At 54.6% G+C, this 19,553-nt stretch overlaps 1 protein-coding gene across 5 annotated transcripts in view; it reads right to left on the bottom strand.

Moving 5' to 3' along the window:
• Positions 1-7,776: 7,776 nt before the first annotated feature.
• TSPAN14 (tetraspanin 14) overlaps positions 7,777-19,553 on the bottom strand; it is a 57,079-nt gene continuing 45,302 nt past the window's right edge. For 3 of the 5 annotated variants that reach the window (XM_058542786.1, XM_058542787.1, XM_058542784.1), the window contains 6 exons: positions 17,937-18,083; positions 16,249-16,419; positions 14,237-14,362; positions 12,689-12,733; positions 10,599-10,718; positions 7,777-9,487 (listed from right to left, as the gene is read on the bottom strand). In XM_058542786.1, the coding sequence (XP_058398769.1) occupies positions 9,416-9,487; positions 10,599-10,718; positions 12,689-12,733; positions 14,237-14,362; positions 16,249-16,419; positions 17,937-18,083 (681 nt within the window). In that variant the 3' untranslated portion in view covers positions 7,777-9,415. Of the gene's footprint in view, positions 9,488-10,598; positions 10,719-12,688; positions 12,734-14,236; positions 14,363-15,220; positions 15,849-16,248; positions 16,420-17,936; positions 18,084-19,553 lie in introns of those variants that run through there. The other 2 variants (XM_058542788.1, XM_058542785.1) reach the window with 2 other exon arrangements.

Raw genomic sequence — 19,553 nt, 5'->3', positions numbered from 1 at the left:
TTTAATTCAATTGTAACCTGAGTCAAGGTCTTAAGGCTAGTCAAATTTTTTTCCTTCCTTTTTTTTGGCCTTTTCTTAGGTACCAAATAAATAATTATGTGAGAGCTCTCAAAACATTTTTTTTTCCCCCAATTTAGAAGTTTTTCCAATTCAAAGGATCCGTCGTCTGGCCATTGACGAGTAGGATCTTCATTTGTATATTTATTCCAACAGTGACTCGAACCAATAAGCCTTTTTAAGGAAAGACCCAGAGGTAACTTTCCGCGCTTAGAATAAATCTACCACGGACGCAAGAGGCGTCCCTGGTGAGGGCGCAGATGATGTAGCCCCCATGATCCACAGAATTCACTCTCAAAGATATTCAGAGAAAGTAAAGACTTTCGTTGCACAGGCGGTAAGGATGGTGTAGTGAAAATGGCTCCGGTCTCCCACAATAGTGTGGGATGCCTCCAGTCACAGACCCGCTAATCTGTGACACCCGGCAGGCGATACTGGAATGGGATTTTTCCAGCACTAACAAGCAACGAAGGTAAAGACGACAAAAGCCCTTATGGACTGGGCCTTTTATGACAAACTCCCCTGAGAACTTGACACAGCCGGACAAAGAGACAGTTCGGAACCCCAGTCTACTCGACTGGCCACCAAGGTGCACCCCAGTAAATGCACCTTCCGTATGGTGGAGACCAAGGAGAAGATTCTCACTGGTCACAAAGCCAAGTTCTCAGGACACAGAACAAGACAGAGACTACTCTAGGAGGAAAAGGGATCAAGATCAAAACCAAGAGTACTCTACCAAATTTAAACCAAGAGTCACTAAAAGCCCAAGAAACTAGTTTCTCAAATATTTTCTCCTGCCAATCTAAATTTAGAAAGAGAAAAAAATTCTCACCATTTCCTTCCGCCGGACTCCGCAGATAGAGATTCCGGGGGGCTGACATGGTAAGAAGTCTTACCTTTTGTCGGCTTTCGTCAGGTGTTCCCGTATCTCATTATCTGCAGTAGTCCAGGGAGAAGGCAGGTCTTCCAGACAGAGAAGGCAACTTGCCAGCCAGTGTGGCTCCTGGCGACTACGCCAAAACTGTCGGGGGAGAGGGAGAATCTCCCTCTGCCCTTTCCCTTAAGGTTCTTCTGGCTGGCCAAATAATCAACAAGACAGGTTAGCAGGAGAAAATAATACCAAGTTTAATAACATGTGTACATGGGAGAAAGCAGGGACACTGCGTTTCTCAACACAATAGCAGAAATTCTCGTCTTAAATATCTTTTCAGCCAATGACAGAGGAGGATTTTGGCGGTGGGGGGAGTCAGTTACAGGAGATTACCACTAAAGCACAGTAAACAAGAGTAAGGTTTATTATGTAGCTCAAGGCCTCACCTTCCACATTGACAAGTCACTAGAGATGAGCTCATCCCCCTCTCTTCTCCAGAGAGGGAGATACCTTTACAAATGGAGATTTCCCTTATAAATGTAAATGATTGTCTGGCAACTCTTCGCAGGGTCATCCAGAGAATGTGGCCAGAGAGACAAAACTTCTGATAAGAGGGGCTTGTTTGTGCCTTTCCTATTGTAACATTTACCCTACGTTATCTTTACAGCCATCATGATAGATCTGTTCCAAGAAAGAGCTACCATGTCAAATTCTTTAGGCAGTTAATGGGGGAGGTCAAATGTCCTCAGAGAAAACAACCAAGGTAAAGAGATAGATTTCAGGGTGGCCAAATCTTGATCTCCCACATTATGCAGCTTTAAGGCCTCAACTTCCACATTGATAAGCCTCTAGAAATGAGGCCATCCCCTCTCTTCTCACAACAGAGAGGGAGATACCTTTACAAATGGGGATTTCCCTTATAAATGTAAATGATTGTCTGGCAACTCCTCGCAGGGCCATCCAGAGAATGTGGCCAGAGAGACAGAACTTCTGATAAGAGGGGCTTGTTGGTGCCTTTCCTATTGTAACCTCCATCCTACATTATCTTTACAGCCATCATGATAGATCTGTTCCAGGAAGGAGCCACCATGTCAAATTCTTTAGGCAGTTAGTGGGGGAGGTCAAATGTCCCTAGAGAAAACAACCAAGGTAAAGAGATAGATTTCAGGGTGGCCAAATCTTGATCTCCCACACAAGAAAGGCTCAGAGAGGTTAAGTAACTTGCCAAAGGCCACAGGGCCGGTGAGAAGCGGGTGACTGAGGACTCAACACCACCTTTCAAGTTCACCAAGCTCTTTCATCTACACCAACTCACTCAATACCCCCGGAAGCCTGGCGAAACAAAGACAGTTGTCTCCACTTTACAAATGAAGAAGCTGAGGCACTAAGGTATTTGGGTTTTGGGGGGTCATTTTGAGCCCAAGCTCAAACTTGGGCTCAGCACACCCACCGCACACAGGTCCCAACCGAAAGGGGTCGCTGGTGCTGGAGGAAATGGAAAAGCCCGCAACAGCCCACCCCCACCCGGATGGCCTCCCCGAGGCAGCACCTCCTCCTCCCCTCCCCACTGACTCCAGGTCCACGTGTAGTGCTGTCTCTGCATGTTCCTGCCTCCCTGGTGTGGGAGATCAAGATTTGGCCACCCTGAAATCTATCTTTTTACCTTGGTTGTTTTCTCTAGGGACATTTGACCTCCCCCACTAACTGCCTAAAGAATTTGACATGGTGGCTCCTTCCTGGAACAGATCTATCATGATGGCTGTAAAGATAATGTAGGATAAATGTTACAATAGGAAAGGCACCAACAAGCCCATCTTATCAGAAGTTCTGTCTCTCTGGCCACATTCTCTGGATGGCCCTGCGAGGAGTTGCCAGACAATCATGTACATTTATAAGGGAAATCTCCATTTGTAAAGGTATCTCCCTCTGTGTTTTGGGAAGAGGGGGGATGGCCTCATTTCTAGGGGCTTATCAATGTGGAAGGTGAGGCCTTAAAGCTGCATAATAACCTTACTCTTGTTTACTGTGCTTTAGTGGTAATCTCCTATAACTGACTGCCTCCACCCCCAACATCCTCCTTTGTCATTGGCTGAACATGGTATTTAAGACGAGAATTTCTGCTATTGTGTTGAGAAACGCGGTGTCCCTGCTTTCTCCCATGTATACATGTTATTAAACTTGGTATTATTTTCTCCTGCTAACCTGTCTTGTTAATTATTTGGCCAGCCATAAGAACCTTAAGGAAAAGGGCAGAGGGAGATTCCACCTCTTCCCCCGACGCTGGGAAGAGGCCACGCAGGCATGCAGAGCCCAGCAGAGTGGTGCTGCCCTTCTCCAGGAGCAGGATCAACCCAGCCATCGGGGGCGGCAGTCAGGCAGTGAGCGGTCTCAACCCCAAAGCTCGTCGCAGGGCACCAGGGCATTTGGTGAGATGAGGCTGCTCCTTGACATTGCAAGTACCACATCGCAGAGCTACAGCCAGGCTGGCAGGTGCCCAGCTTGTGTCTGCCAGGCTCTGCAGCCCCCTCCCTGTGCAACCTCGGGGGCGGCACTGAACCTGGAGTGCACGTCCTTACCGACACCCAAGGATGCCATCCTGTCACCCCGTTCCCACCTCGCCCATGTTGCTCAGCTTCCCTGTGGAACCGGTGCTGTGGTAGCCCACAGGCTACTGGGGGCTCCTCGGAGAGACATCACCTCTCCCAGCCACCCTCCTCAGCCCAGAACCAGCCCGCACATGGCGGATGCTCAGAGCACCCTTGCCACTCGTCAGCCACGGCCTGGCAAGCAACAGGCTGGCCCCAGTCCCGAGTACCCACTCATTACAATGTCAGCCCACCTCCCTGGAGAACTCCTGTAAAAACATGTTTTTATTGCAACTTCTAGGAAGTAATTCCAATAACAAAATTCCGTGGGGGTTTTATAAGCCCTCGTAAGATCAAAACACTGCACCGACTAACACATCCATCCACAGGAGCCCGTGCCCGCCACATGGCCTCAGGGGGATGGACAAGCACGGGAGGGTCTGGGGGCCCTTCCCTGGATGGCTTACCCACCGTGCCATCCCCATCCATGAGGCCCGAGGTTGTCCGTGGTGGGCTCCCGCCTCCCTCTGCCTTGGGTGATGGGGACTCTGCGGAAGGCCAATGGAGAGAGGAGAGGCAACCAGATCCTGCTGCTGCCATGGAGCCGCTTGGTCAAACAAGCCCTGAAACTCAGCCACCTCTGGACTTTCTAGAGTCAGGAGCCAAGGCCCTCCTCTCATTATTCAGGCCAGTTTAAACTGGGTCTTTTTCCCTGTGCCTGTAAACACACTGCCCTGTACAGACGGTTCATTCACACGTGGCCGACCTGCGATGGACAGTGTAACCGTGAGAACACACCGTGGGGGGGGTGCGCCGGTGGGGAAATATTCTGAGATACACTAAGTAAAACTAACTGTAGAATACCTTGTAAAATATAATTCTCACTTGTGTGAAAAAGATATTTGCATCTTCACAGACATCTCCTGGAAGGGGACTTACTGGTGGCTGCCTCTGGGGGACAGGAGATACTTCTCACTTCACACTCTCCTATGTTTAGATTGCTTTACTTATTTATTTAAAAAAAAGACTAGTTTACGGGCTGGCCCCCTGGCTTAGCAGTTAAGTGCGCGCGCTCCGCTACTGGCGGCCCGGGTTCGGATCCCAGGTGCACACTGACGCACCGCTTCTCCGGCCATGCTGAGGCTGCATCCCACATACAGCAACTAGAAGGATGTGCAACTATGACATACAAATATCTACTGGGGCTTTGGGGAAAAAAAAAGGAGGAGGATTGGCAATAGATGTTAGCTCAGAGCCGGTCTTCCTCAGCAAAAAAAAAAAAAAAAGGATTAGCATGGATGTTAGCTTAGGGCTGATCTTCCTCACCAAACAAAAAAAAGACTAGTTTAAAAGTGCTTTGAGGTGATAAAATTACAGTCCAGGGTGATATAGTTTATTTTAGTAGTTATTAAACCATGTTTTCAAAGCCCTTGCTGAGACACGGTGCACAGGAGCAAAGCTGAGAGAAGAAACCACTGTCTCAGACTGTTACAGGGAATGCTTACTTCCTGCTTCTTCAAAGCCGAGGTCTCTAACAGTGGTGCCTTCACCAGAACAAGAGCCACAGGAAGTAGCCATGACTTTTCTCTTCCTCCTCAAGTCATGCTGCAGTTCCCGTTCTACACTGTCCACTTCAGGCTTTCCTGAGGTACCGTGGAGACCCCAAAAGCATTTTGAGAATGCATATACCCTTACTAAAGCCCTTGAGGAGGAAAAGCCAGGTGGCACTGACTTTACAAGGAACTAAAAGGCCCTAAAGGTGTATGGTTGTCTGGATTTCTGAAGAGAATCCCCGGATCGTGAGAACAGTGCACAGGAGGGCAAGTGTGCCTGGAAGGCAGGGCAGCATCCTCCTGGATGACAGACACAAGCACAGGAAAGCACCTCTACCAAAATCCAGCACTAGGGACAGGCTATGACGGTTTAGAGGCAGACAACCTAAAATCCCTGTGGACACCACTCATGACCCCGGAGCTGAAGGCCCACTCGTCATACAACTGCCCCACTCACCTGACGCCTGGGCAACTCGTCATACAGCTGCCCCACTCACTTGACTTCCCAGGACAAGAGGATGCCTTGGGTGCTGGGACCTCTGCGACAGGCCCTCCCCCTCCTCAGGGCCTCTGCAGTCCATGCTCTGAGGCTGCTGGCCAAGAAGCGGTCAGTGGTCCCTGTTGCTGAGACTAAGGCCCTGTCTCTGCTGGCCTCTACTCAGCCTCTCCTTCAGGGGAGCTCTCCCCAGGGGTCCCTAAGATTGCAGTGGCCTACACTCACATGCATGCCCATTACCCAGTGGCAGGCGCTGCACAGTATCTCCTGGAGAGACAGCCATGTCCGACTGCCCACTGCCCAGCACAGAAAGCCCTCCATAGGCTTGCTGGGTGGACGGCAGCTCTGGCCTTGCAGAGAAGTGAGCCTGCTGCCCAGAGTCAGGGCCTCCAGTGCCAGGTGAGGCTGAGCTCCACCGGCCCCCAAAACAAAACGGGGCACCCAAATCCAGGTGTAGAGGCAGGGATCAGCACTCTCCGGCTTTCTCCCAACGCCTGTCGACCTGGCAGAGCCCAGTGAACTGGACAGTCTTCTTCTCAGGCGTGCCCTGGCTGTGGTTTTGCTCAGCAGGAGCCAGAGATTCAGAACTCAGGGCTGGCAGGCACCAAACCTCCTATTTTAACTGCGGGCACAGTTCTGCGGCCAGGCTTCTAGAGTGTGAACGCGGCTCTCCCGAATCCTCGACAGGAACTTACCTTTTTCCGAGTCATGTTTTGGGCACAACAATGGCTTCCTCAGAGCTGTTCAGGTGACTGAGTTTATTAACTGTTAGGTCCTCTAAGCACTTCCCACATTCCAGGAAGTTCCAGGAAGGTTCTGCATCTATTAATTTTTACTGTCATTCATGTGGGGACACTGAGTGCAGGCTTCTCCTGCAACAGCACAGTCTCCTGTCCGCTCTCAGCACTGCCCTGTGGGCAGAGCCCCGAGACTGGTGAGCTAGGCAGTGGGAGGGGCAGCCGGAGGCATGAGTAGGATGTGGGGCGGGTCGGACACCGGGCGAGCCTGGGTGGCAGAAAGAGGACTCTGAGCAGGGGGTGGTCCAGGGCGCCGGGTGCTGCAGAGGCCCAGAGTCTGGTGACCGGGGTGAGGAGGGTGGTGGTGGGTTCAGAGAGCCCAGACGAGAAGCTGCCTGGCAAAGGAAGGGGGAGGCGAGAGGGCTAAGCTGTCTGGGATGGGATCTCCGTGATGCGGGGAGAGGAAGAAGAGCTGGGACAAGGCAGCAAGTCCTGGGAGGAGGCGGGCGGCAAGCACAGGAAGGGTAAGGAAAGACCCTGAGACCCTAAAGCGAGAGTGCATGGGAGCTGGGAGGGGAAGCGCAGGTCACAGCTGGCCTCCATGGTCTGAGGACAGGTAGCACGTGGATTCAGGGCATCTGGGCAGGGGGTGACCAGGAGGCTGCACTGTGGCTCCATGCAGGGAGCCAGTGTGCACTGGGGACTCCCTTGGGCGCACCCCTTATTCGGGGTTTCTCTTCTACCCTCATCCAACCATTCACTCAGATGAGATGGCTGAAAATCACCAAAAAGTTTTGTAAACTAATTGAAAAACAAACCTACCTCTGAAAAAGTCACAGCTAGACTTCACCCTGAACTGGGCTGTGACCTGTGAAAAGGCTTGCACGGGGTCCAGCCACCAGGTCTCCCTGAATAGATGGGACAGCAGGAGTTGACCAGGAGGTGCTGGGCCCACACACGAGCAGTCAGGGTCTGCGGCCACCAGCTCCCCCAGGGCAGGCCGGGTCAGAGGTCCCTGGCGAGTGGGCACTGCCACCAGCCCCTTTACAGACAGGCCAGCAGGACCAGGACATGAATCTCGTGCAGCGGCAGCGCCAGGTTCCAACCCAGCGTCCCCACGTTCTGTGGCCTGGGTCATACCACCTGGGGCCCGACAGGACAACCTAAAATTGCATTTCCTCCAGGCCTGCGGGGTCAAATTCTTCTACCTTGTGCTTTCAGCTGGGCGTAACTAAGCCACAAGCCAGCCTGTGCAGAGCTGTCACCTCCACACAGAGGACAACTAGGAGGGGCACAAAGAATCTAAAACCTCACTTGATAGAATTTATTGAGACTGTGCCCACCACAGACGCCTCCACCACCCACCTCCTGTTGTACCAGCCACACCAACCCCGCTGGTTCCCAAGGCAGCCGAGCCTCCCCGAGATGCTTAATGCTACGTTGGTGTGACCCAGGACAAAAACAACCAAACGCCAGCGTTAGTATAAAGATATATTCCATAAACGAGTTTGGCAGCCAAAGAAAAGCACCACACTTCCTAACAAAAGCATTCTTCTTCCCCTAGTCTATAGAGAAAACAGTAAAAAAAAAATTGTAACAACATCATCCACACAACACCCCCGGTACCCACTACACCAGCACGGACACTCAGGCGAGCAGGTGAAGGCAGCCCTCGACCCCTCAACCGTGAGGACAGAACTGGCAGGAGATCCAGAAAAGCGTCAGAAAGCAGCCCAGCCAGACGCACGAACGCCCTGCCCTCCCTTGGGGCTTATTCAGTACAGGAGACAGACTCCATTTCCAAGAGCAAGCCCGGGACAGCCTGGACAGGAAGGGTAGAGGCAGTGACCACAGACACCCCGATCCAGGGAGGGAGTCACCACCAAAGTTAGAACACAATGTCTGCAGCGTCTGTGCAGCTGCGGGCTGGGGTCTGCGGCTCGGCCCAGGGCCTGGCCGCAGAGCTTCTCTCCAGGGAGAGGTAAATGCCAGGCCAGCCGGCCAGCCCTCAGCACATAGCCTGGAGAGGAGCCCTGGCCAAAGGTTTCAGGCTGGCCATCTCTGGTTGGGGCTCCCTGGCCTTGCAGTTGGGGGGCAGGTCAGGATTCAAGTTCTGGGTGAGGGTTTCAGTAGCACCGAGACCAGAGACAGTGAGGCCGAGCTGGGGAGGGCAGCTGAGTGCAGGTGTGCCCGGGGCACAGCAGAAGGGGAAGCACGTGTGTGCACCTGGGCTCAGGGATGAAAAGGAGAAGCCGATGGGTTGGGTCATGTGACGCTCAGGGGAACCGAAAGGCATGGCCTCAGTCCCAGACACTGGGGATGGCTGCTCAGAGGACAATGTCAGAGGAAATGGCGAAGCAGTGTGAGAACACTCTTACCCTATAAATAAACTATTTACACACCTTAGAAAAGAAGAGCCAACTCTCGGAAGAACCATGCCCACTGCCCCTCATGCCATCAGGGCAGAATGCTGCTGAGACCAGAGACAGTTCCTGCCCTGGGAGGGGCACCAGCCCACACACTGGCTCAGGCTTATGTCACTGGGACACGGCTGAGGATCCTCAAATACCCCCAACGCGGGCAGACACCACAGGCCCCACTGGCACTCGGAGGTCCACTCGTGCCCCTCCCCTCCCCAGTCACAGGCGGTGCCCCTGCTGCTGCGAGCAGTCTTGTCCACGCCTGCTGGTCCCCTACCCACGTTCCCCTCACAGAAGATGTGGCTGCTCTCCTGGCCAGCACCGATGACACGAGTGGAGAGGAGGCCAGGGTGCCTGCCAACGCACGTGGGCTCCAGGAGGACAGAGAGAAGCCCTCCTTGCAGCCACAGGAACCCTGTCTGTCCCGAAGAGTCACTAGCCCCACGTAAAGACACACTCTCTGTCTCTTGGGAGACCCTGCCCAGGAGGGGTCTTGTTCACAAGTCTGTGCAGCTAAGAGGGGCCCCTGGGTCTTCAGCACCAGCAAGCAGAAACAGAGGTCACGTCACACTGATGCTGAAGACGGGGTGCTGGCTCTGGCAGGGTGATCCGCTTCCCTCCCTCGGGACCACAGTGACGACAGTGAAGGGTTGGGCCTCCATGGCGTGGCTCAGCTCCACTCGCGTGCCTCTCTCCTCAGAAGTGATGGCCTGCCTTCACCGCCTCGATGTCCGAGATCAGGGTCCTCGCCAGGAAGATGCCAAATATCTGAAACCAAAGCCAGCAGAGACAGTGGCTGTCAGTGCTGGGGCCCAAAGGGAGAGGGCGGGTGCAGAGGGCAGGTGGTGTGGTATCCTGCACTGCACACCACCGCCATGCCCACCCTGCGGAGACTGAGGACGCACCAAGAGCAACAACTGAGCATGTGGCAAAGCAAGGCCCACCCACGGGTCAAAAGGGAGTCTCGGGTCTATTCCGCTGTTTCCCTGGAGCCTGGAAGGCACAGAGCAGGCACCACAGAAGCAAAGAGACGCACTGCCCACCTCCAGCACAGCTCTGCACGTCACAGCCCATGGGTCAGGACACCCGCTGTGCCGGGTTAAACCAAAAATAACATGGTCACCCTGACTGGTTCTGATTCCCAAAATAACAAATCTTACGTGTTTACTGTAAACCTGGATTCCATCATAAAACCAAGAGTGTCCCTGATTATGGCTGTGCTGGTGTCTGAAGCTACGTCCTGACCTCGGTGACCGGGATAATCAAGTGGGAAGACACATGTTCTTCTATCAGGAACAGACTAACGTGAACTTGGTAACCTTAGGAATTCTGCTTTTTTTCCTCCCTTTAAACTCTTGCTGTGGTTTGCATTTGATGAGCCAGTTCTTCTGAAGTCTGAATCCTTTGTCTGCTTTGCAAGTAAATTTTTTGTTTCCTTCGTAGACGCTTCTGTCTCTCAGCCTTCCTTTGTGACATTCACTGAGTGGAGGAGGAAAGTCTGTGAACAGCTGGGGCCCTGGATCCACATCAGTCACCCTCTGCAAGGCAAAGTTGGAGCCAGACGTTTTCTAAACGGTGCATTTCCCATGAGGCAGCAGCATCAGCTGTCCCAGAGGCGGCTCGGGGCCGCCAGCTTCTCCTGACGAGCCCCGGCACTGGAACAACTCCTGGCTTCTCTGATTCACGGAATTCTTGACGTTCTCCTACCAGTTCTTTTCCCAGCAGACACCAACCTATCCACCTGAGGCACCTCGGAATGTGAGCTCAGGCCTCACTGTCCCCTTGGCCACCAATGTCTTTCCACACGTGAAATCTGGTTCAAACGAAGGGATACAGTCCAGAAGGAGACAGGAAGCCACCAAGGGCAGTGGGCACAAACCTGCAGCAGGGAGATGGCAATGAAGACGCCAGCCACGATGTAGATATTCCGCGGGAGCCAGCCCTCCAGCGCCTGGATGCAGCCTTTCGTGAAGATGGACTCGTCCCACTTGCTCTTCAGCTGCAGGGAAACACCAGAGAGGCCTGAGCCCGTGACACGCGGGCAGTCCCCACCCTGGTTCCCAGAGGGCTCCCAATGGTGGCAGGGCAAAGCTCCATGGGAATGAGGGAGCTAGGAGGCAGGCACCAAGGACGGACAGAATTCCCCGGAAGAAATGCATGGACTTGTCTCGGTCTCTGCCCCTCCCTGGGCGGTTTGCCTTTTATAACCTGCCTAACAGAGGCTCCCTGGCTACGACTTAACCCACTCTGCCAGGGCCTCCACAGATGTAAAAGTCAGCTTGTCCACCGTCCCTCCACAGCCTGGAGAAAGAAGATGTGCTTTTAGAGGGAGAACTGGGAGAAGGGGGCTGCAGTGTCTCCCAAGTCAGAGGAGCTGGCCCGAGAAGGACAGATGGACAGTGGCTTCTCAGACTGTACCCCCCCACTCCAGGGAAGCTCGGCTCCAGGAGCCAGAGCCAGTCATTAGCCAAGCGGCTGCCTCCCATCTGGCCCCCTACTGGAGGATAGGTGAGCACGGGAGATAACCCCACACACATACCCACCACCCCACAGACAGCAACCAGCCTGGCCCCTCACCTACCAGCCTCACCATGGCAACACTGATGAAACAGGAATTCAGTGTAGTGGTATTATGGGCTGGACTGTGTCCCCGCAAAATTCCTATGTCGAAGTCCTAACCCCCAGTTCCTCGGAATGTGACTATATGTGGAAATAGGGTCGTTAAACAGGTAAACGAAATGGAGTCATAAGGGTGGGCCCTAATCCAACATGACTGGTGTCCTTATAAGAAGAGATTAGGACAGAGACACACACAGAGGACACAGGGAGGGGAAGGCGGCCAGGAGAGAGGCCTCAGAAGAAACCAATCCTGCCAATACCTCCATCTCGGACTTCTAACCTCCAGAATAGGGAGAAAGTATAAATTTCTGCTGTTTATGCCACACAATCTGTGGTACTTGGTTATGGCAGCCTGAGCAACTAATACAAGTGGCAATGCAGTTTATCACTGGAGAAGCTGACACTGACATAGGCCTGTCCCTGTGAAATAGAGGCCACTGCAGAAGGACTTGAGGTTTCCCAAACTGGAGGGACACATCCCAAGTGCCCAGGGCCAACAAGAGGGGTGTCTACACATTCCCCGAGCTCCCTCCTTCAGAATAGCAGTCAGCCATGTCACCAGAGGTACCAGAGCAAGGACTAGGGACTCTCTTCTCTCCACAGCCAAGTGCACACTCCCTGCGGCCTGAAGAAGCCCTGGAGGACTGAGCCCGCTCCTGCCCTGAGACCCATCTCCCTCCTGTTATCTCCACTGCCTCCGTATGGCGGCTGGACCAAGCATACGCTCCTGCAGCTTCATCCTAAATCCCTATATAACAGACACCTTCTGGAGCTCAAGGAGTCTCTTAAAAATGTAGTCTTAGGGGCTGGCCCGGTGGCGCAGTGGTTAAGTTCGTGCGCTCCGCTTTGGCGGCCCAGGATTCGCAGGTTCAGATCCCAGGCGTGGACCAACGCACCGCTCATCAAGCCATGCTGTGGCAGTGTCCCACATATAAAGTAGAGGAAGATGGGCACAGATGTTAGCCCAGGACCAATCTTCCTCAGCAAAAAGAGGAGGATTGGCAACAGATGTTAGCTCAGGGCTGATCTTTTTCTTCTTCAAAAAAAATGTAGTCTTTGTTGCCCAAACCTTTCGTCCGACCTCTTTCCACTAAGGTGACAACTGCTAGATTTTGTGACCAGAGTTCCCAGGGCTGGGATCACACCCCTTACTGTTCCCGTGAGTCCTGCTGCTAAGGAAGGAGCGTGCCCAGTGGTGTCTCCTGCGCAGCTCGCTCCCGGCTGAGGCGCACCTTCGAGCTCCATCCCCCCCAGCTCTCCCAGCCAAACTGCACTTGGGCTACATCGGAAGGTGGACCACAGAGAGTAAACCTGAAGAACTGGCACCGTTGTGCGGACCAGCGTTCTCACCTGAGTCCTGACATCATATCCACACTGTGTGTTCACGACCTTTTGCTGTAAGAAAAGCAGAAAAAAATCAGCATTTCTGTTCTCTTGAGGAGCTGATGGTAGAAGGCTCTAGAAAAGTCCCAGCCAAACACCTGTTCAAATTCCTTTATAGCTCACGTCCTTCAATCATGCTGCTAACTGACCTCTCATGCTAGGACAGGGGCTGGCAAACTTGTCGTACAAAGAGCTAGACAGTAAATATTTAGACCCATCTATGCAGCAACTATTCGGCTCTGTCACTACAGCATGAAAGGAGCACTGACAAGATGTAACAACTGGGCAGGGCTATATTTCCATAACACTTCATTTATGGACACTGAAATTTGAATTTCATACAATTTTCACATGTGACAAAATATTACTCTTCTTCTGATTTATTTTTAACCATTTAAAAATGGCTGAAACCGGGGCTGGCCCGGTGGTGCAAGCAGTTAAGTGCGCGTGCTCTGCTGCAGCGGCCCGGGATTTGCCAGTTCGGACCCCAGGTGCGCACCAACGCACCGCTTGTCAAGCCATGCTGTGGCGGCGTCCCACATAATAAAGTAAAGGAAGATGGGCATGGATGTTAGCCCAGGGCCAGTCTTCCTCAGCAAAAAAAGAGGAGGATTGGCAGAGCTTAGCTCAGGGCTGATCTTCGTCAGGGCTGATCTTCGTCACAAAAAAATAAGAAATAAATAAATAAAAATGGCTGAAACCATTCTTGGCTCTCAGGTCATACAAACACAGAGAGCAGGCCAGATTCAGCCTATGGGTCTGAGTTTGCCAGTCCCGGTGCCAAGAGGTAGACATTATCCTGGTTAACTAGTTCACAGTCACAGCGGAGACCACACATGCTGGCTATGCAACCTCCCCAAACCTGGGCCACTCGCCTGGGGAACTTGCCCACATGACAGAGACGACACCCTGCCTGCTCAGAGCCCTGGGGCCCAGAAGCAGGCATATAACATGGCACCAAGTTCTGTGAAGGGCTCGGTTCTGTTCCAGCTCAGTTCAGGCAAATGCTCAGTGGTCCCTCACAGGTCATCTCAAGAGCTCAGTGTCTGGAACCCAAGGACGTGGGCCATGGACTGGGAATGAAAATGCATGGAGGAGGAGGAACAGAAAAGAATTCTCTACCAGTGAGACACTGACTCCAGATAATAACGTACCCGCTACTGCCCCTGTGGGCTGGAAGACGGGCAATTTCTCCAGTGACAGGAGAGTGACAGGGCAGACCAAGGCTCCTCACATTCACAGCATCCTGTCCAGGAGCCCCGAGTGCCAGCCCCTCGAGCGAGGACGATACCGTCTCTCTCCTGCCTCACCCAGACACTACAGCCAGGGAGGGCCAGGTACAAAGCCTCCTGGAATTGACAGAGACAGGACTTCAGAACTGCCAGAGCCATGGGGCGGCGAGCAGAAGGCAGGAGGGGCAGTCACCCAGCTGCAGGAGAGAAGCGGCCCAGAGCCCAAGTCGGGAACGCTCGGCTCCAGGAGCGGGGGCTCCGGCCCAGGCGCAAGCTGACTCACCGCGGGGTCTGGCACGCAGCAGGAAAAGGGCACCCCGCACTTCTCTCGGCTGTAGCTGGCACCACTGCAGTTGAAGTAGACGTTGAGGTCCCAGTCTTCAGGGCCATACGCCCCACAGCACTGGTTCTGCAACCACAGATGCCAAGAACCATCAAGGTTTCTGAGCCACGGCTACGGCCACCCAGCACAGGCATCAGTGCCGGGGTACATGTGCCTCCACAGACCACAAAAAGAACTCGAGGCCCACCCCACTGACCTTCCACACCCAGAGAGATGCTGAGCAACACAACCCAGGTAGCCCTTTAAGAAGGAAACTGCGGCTGTGACACCTCCCGCATCCCACATGTGTGGCTGGCTCCCCGGCGCCCCGGCCTCCACACGGGACACCGAGCACCTGCTCCAGTCCCTCCCCACCCTGGGGCTCTCCCTTCCTGCTCTCCCTGCAGCCTGGAGGGGCTTCTGGCTCTCTTCCCAGGCCCCTCTGCACCTCCGATGTGTCCTCTATCACCCCCAAGGGGACACCTCCTGTGAGCAGTGCATCTCCCACCCCAAGGCACCTCCTAGGCTGCCCTAGTTACCTGCTCTGCCTCTTTACGAAGACCAGCTGCTGAAAGTCCACCCCAAGGAAGGAGCTGGGGCCAGGCTGAACGGGAACGCAGTCAAATCTCGGCCCCGACCTGGGGTCTCTGCCCTGCAATTCCCCTCCCCCGAACTGGTGCAGCTCAAAGAAAATCCCCACTCGTCTAAAAACTTGTTAGACCAAACCCGCTGAGAGCCTGGCAGTGATGTCAAGGGTGCCGGGTCCGCGGGCAGACGCATGACTGCACTGCCCCCACAGCTGACAGGCCTGCGGCCGCGTCGCAACACACACACAACCAGGACTTTGGCTTCTTCACTTCTAAGATAAACCCGTCGACCCACCCACCCTCAAGTTCTCGTTTCTCTAATGGTTACCTAACATTTCACCATGAGGAAGCGCCACAATTTACTGAAAACCTCTGGGAAACTTTATTTTTAAAAGAGAAAGAAGGCAATGGAGAAAACTACAATGTCTTCAAGGCCAGTGCAGGGAGGAACCAGCCCGGGCTGCTGGACACCAGCCAGCCAGGGCTCTGCAAATGCAGAGAAAAGCCCAGCATGGAACAGAAAAGGCACAGCGAGGGGCATCAGACAACGGCAGGGTGGGTGACCATCACAGACAAATACAGGCCACCGTTAACAACACAGAAAGAGTCTCTGGTCACGTGAATGGGTTTTGCTGGATCCCATGATACACAAAACAAGCGCAAACGAGTCTTAGTTAACAATGAGAGCAGATCATAGTTATTTTTAATGCTTTCTCATTTATTTTCCTCTCAGTCCTGAGGAAGCTAGGTTTTCTGACGGAGCAGAGGCAGCATGGCGGGAGGTGGGTTCCTCCCGGGGGAGGGACGGCTGTGGTCCCAGCCTCCAGGTGCAGCCACACATGAGGGGAGGGAGGCCAGACAGAGCAGGGGCACGGCTGGAACTGCTCCCACAAACCCCAGGACACGTTCCAGGGAGGACATTCCTCTCCCTCTGAGAAAGCTTCCTCCAGGCACCACGCCTTCTCAAACAGGAAGGGGAAAAGGTCCTGGGGAGGAAGGGACAGGAATAGCCTCAGACGGTGAGTCACGCGCCTGGGGAGGCAGAGCTCTGCCCCTTGGTACTCACAGCGCCCAGGGTCCCAGAGCTGGAGAGATCGGGGCCCCCAGGGGGAGGAGAGGACTGTGCTTCTGGGGGCGGGTGGCCCCAGGGGCGGCCGCACTTGCCGGCCCAATCCAAATGGGGGAGGGCACACTGAGAGCACGCCTGGAGCACCAGGCAACCGTGAGCAGGCAAACCCACACTAACCAGTCCCCCCACTGGCCCCCGCTGCCTGCCGTGCTGAGGAGAGACAGCCCCGACCCCACGAACCTGCCCCGCACAGCATGCACACACTAAAGCCGAGAAAGCCGCGCTCTATCAGGGAGCCCACCATGGGCAGTGCTTACGGCCTTCTGCAGGGAGTCGATGAGGTTCTGCAGGTCAATGTCGTCCCGGTAGGATCTGATGTTGCTCTCGAAGAACTCCCGGAACCGGTCCCTCACCCAGTCCTGGAAGAGGAAGGCCAACACGGCCACGGCCAGCTCCAGGAAGAAGATGAGCACGATGGCGCCGCAGAACTGCAGGGGACGAGGATGAGCAGAGTCACCACATCTGCAGCCTCACAGCCAGACGCACTCTTGTCCGACCCAGAACCACCTCTGCCCAAAGAGCTCTGCACCTGAGACCCGGTGGAGCTCCGGGAAGCCCACAGTAAAGGCTGTGTCCCCCTGGGCAGCTCCACCGCATCTGTGAAATGGAGGTATTCACCCCACCCACATCACTGCCTTGCTGGCAGGAGTCAAATGAGTCAAAGTACCAAGACACTCCAGGCCAGTGTGCCAGCCACTTCCCAGGAAGTAGCCCCTACCCCAACAAGAAGGAAACCCCATCTCCGGATGAAAGGCTGCCCTGCCCCACCAGGCTATCAGCTCCTATAGAGCAGAGCCTGTGCCCCAGACACACCGTCTGACACCTCTCCCCACACACAACCATCTGAGTTGCTAGAAATCTAACGTCACCCCTACTTTAGGGGTAGGAGCCCGAGGCCGCATAACTCATGCAGGACACCTGAGTCCCTGTGGTGCTCTTGACAACTCCGGAGTGGCCGGTGTTACCAATACCCACTCTATATGTGAGTGCATGACAATCAATTGCACAAAGGTCTCTCCAGAAGCAAGGCTGCCCCGGCCATAGGAGCAGTGGCATCTGCAAGGGCCCACCACAGCTACAGGAGCACTCCCCTCTCACGGAGCCGATTCCGGGCCCACAGAGCGTGTCCTCACAGCCACTATCATTGGCCACACAGCTCACTGAGCACCTGTGCCACAACCAGCAGAGGCAGAGGAGCCTTTCAAAATAAGAGGGAAACACACATGCACGCACACAGATAAACACACATACACACGAGGCTCTCCAAAATGCAATCTCCAATCATGTAGATGATGCTAAACGTGATATTTTTAAGAAGAAAAAAATTAGGAAAAAAAACACGTTTTGGTTTCTAAAATAAGCCCAGGAATGAGAAAGCTTGAGCTAATCAATTCAACAAATAATACATTACAAAACATGATTATGTGTTTTCCCCACCAGTTGCCATTTAATTTTAACCAAATGAATTGCAAAATGAATTTTTATCTAAATATAAAACCAAACTCTTAGTAACTTGAGTTCTGCCAGGAAATTAAGAATTCTGCATCGCACACCCAGCAGACTCACAGACCCTCGAGGAGGGAAATGATTTCCTAACCTCACTGGCAACGTGTTTTCATCTCAGCCAGGAAGGGCACAGGTGAGCAGTAGACAGATAACCTCTGCTCTGCTGGGGGTGGGCTGTAAGCAGCCCACTCCTCCCACCAGGAGCTGAAAACCAGAGGCCCAGCTTATCCAGGGACAAGGAGTTGGTGCATCCGGACTGTTTCCTGAACTCTCACCATTCAGTGGGCGGCAGGGTATAAAGGGCCGCCCCGCCCCTCCTGCTGGGGCCTGGAGAGGCTCGGAACAGCTGCTCCCATCTGACCAGGTAAAGGTTTAGCCTGCCCAGCAGAGCCCACACCTGCCTCCCTGTCTCCTCCCACCCTGTATCCAGGCCACTCACAAACTTGAGCAGGCAGATGTTCTCCCGCAGGGCCCCCACGCAGCCAGCAAACCCCAGCGTGAACATCACCACGCCCACCATCAGGACCAGCACCACGGGGTCAATTCCATGCAGCCGGGTCACTCTGGTGAGGTCGGAGAGCACCCCCTGAAAGAGGCAGAGAAAGCGGGACAGCATCAGCCTCGAAGGGAGTCAAGGGTGCCCCGGGGGACTGGGCTGTGTCTGGAACTGAACTGGGGATGGGGACCTCCCTTCCGAGGCTCAGTCCTCTCATTAAAAGCCAGGCTAGAGCATGGTCCCTGCCCGCCTGCCCCCTTACACACTCCTCTGCCCAGCAGATCCTTGCCCACCTCAGCCCCAGGGCCCTCACATGCCGCGATCCTGATCTCCATCCAGGCTGTGAGTGCCCCCCGGGCAGACCCCACGCTTCCTCTGCAGCCTGCAGGGTGCCTCTGCCAGGCCTAGGGTGGAGGGGACCTGGGGGGCCTGCAGTCAAGGCACTCTGGGGCCACAGCCTGACCCTGGCCTCTGGCCACCTGGCAAGCGACATTATTAGTCCGCCAACTTTGCCCCCAATTCACAGAGAATGCCATTCTCCTGAGATGGACCTCTGGTGGAGAACACGCCCACTGAGGGCAGAGCAAGGTGGTGCTGTCCACTCTCTGTGACGATGGGGGTCTTCTGTGTCTGTACCGGCCAGAGTGGTGGCCGCCAGCCACACGTGCTACAAGTACTTGAAACGTGCCGTGGGACTGAAGAAACGAATCTAATTTGTGTTTCATTTTAATTAATTTAAATGTAAAGAGCCACATGTGGCTAGCGGCAACCACAATGGACAGGGCGGTTCTGCAGGATTCACCGGAGGAAGGAGAAAGAGCAGGAGCCAGGCACCCGACACTGGGCGTCCACTCGGCTCTGCTCGCCGGGCAGCCGCTGTCCCGCAGGCAGCCACACGGTGGCACTGTGAGCCACGGACTGTACCAGGTGACCCTGCACCTCAGCTCCTCCCCTTCAGGGGTTCACAGGCCACCTTGAGGTGCCCAGACCCAAGAGCGGGTCCTATCCAGTTCCTAAGGCCATGGAGAGAAAGCCCATAGACCTAGGCGCTCGTGCCTCCTCCTCCCGGAAGCAGAGAGGTCCCCAGAGCAACGAGGGCTCTGGGTTTGTTTCCTGCCCACACCGGCCCACCACAGAGCATAAGGTGGCGCCACAGCTCCACCATGCCCACAGCTGGTCTGGTCCCTCCCGGGTCCCAAGTGCCCCTTGTCCTTCCCGACAGTCAGAGCCTGGTCTCCCCTCCTCACCTCCCCTCCACGCCAGGGCGAAGGGGTTCACAGGTGCGTGAAGACCTGTCCCTGGCCCACGGGACGCCCAGGGGGCGTATGACAGTGCCCTGCTCCCTGACTCAGGTGGGGGAGGGTCTCAGGAATAAACACAACCCTGTCCAGGAGGGGCTGCTGGCTCGCAGAAGCACAGCCAGGGTCAGGAAGGTGGCCCCAGGCCTACCCTGGACACAGCTGCGGACAACCCCTGGCCAACCTGGCGCTTCTGGGAACAGAAGGGAGGCTCTGCACTCAGGGAGCTCAGAGCCCAGCAGGCCCAGCCCGGCCTCTAGCA

The sequence above is a fragment of the Diceros bicornis genome, chromosome 6 (assembly GCF_020826845.1).
Source record: "Diceros bicornis minor isolate mBicDic1 chromosome 6, mDicBic1.mat.cur, whole genome shotgun sequence".
NCBI classification, from domain to species: Eukaryota; Metazoa; Chordata; class Mammalia; order Perissodactyla; family Rhinocerotidae; genus Diceros; species Diceros bicornis.
Note: the sequence above shows the minus strand (reverse complement) of the source record. Positions and strands in the feature narration are given on the sequence as shown.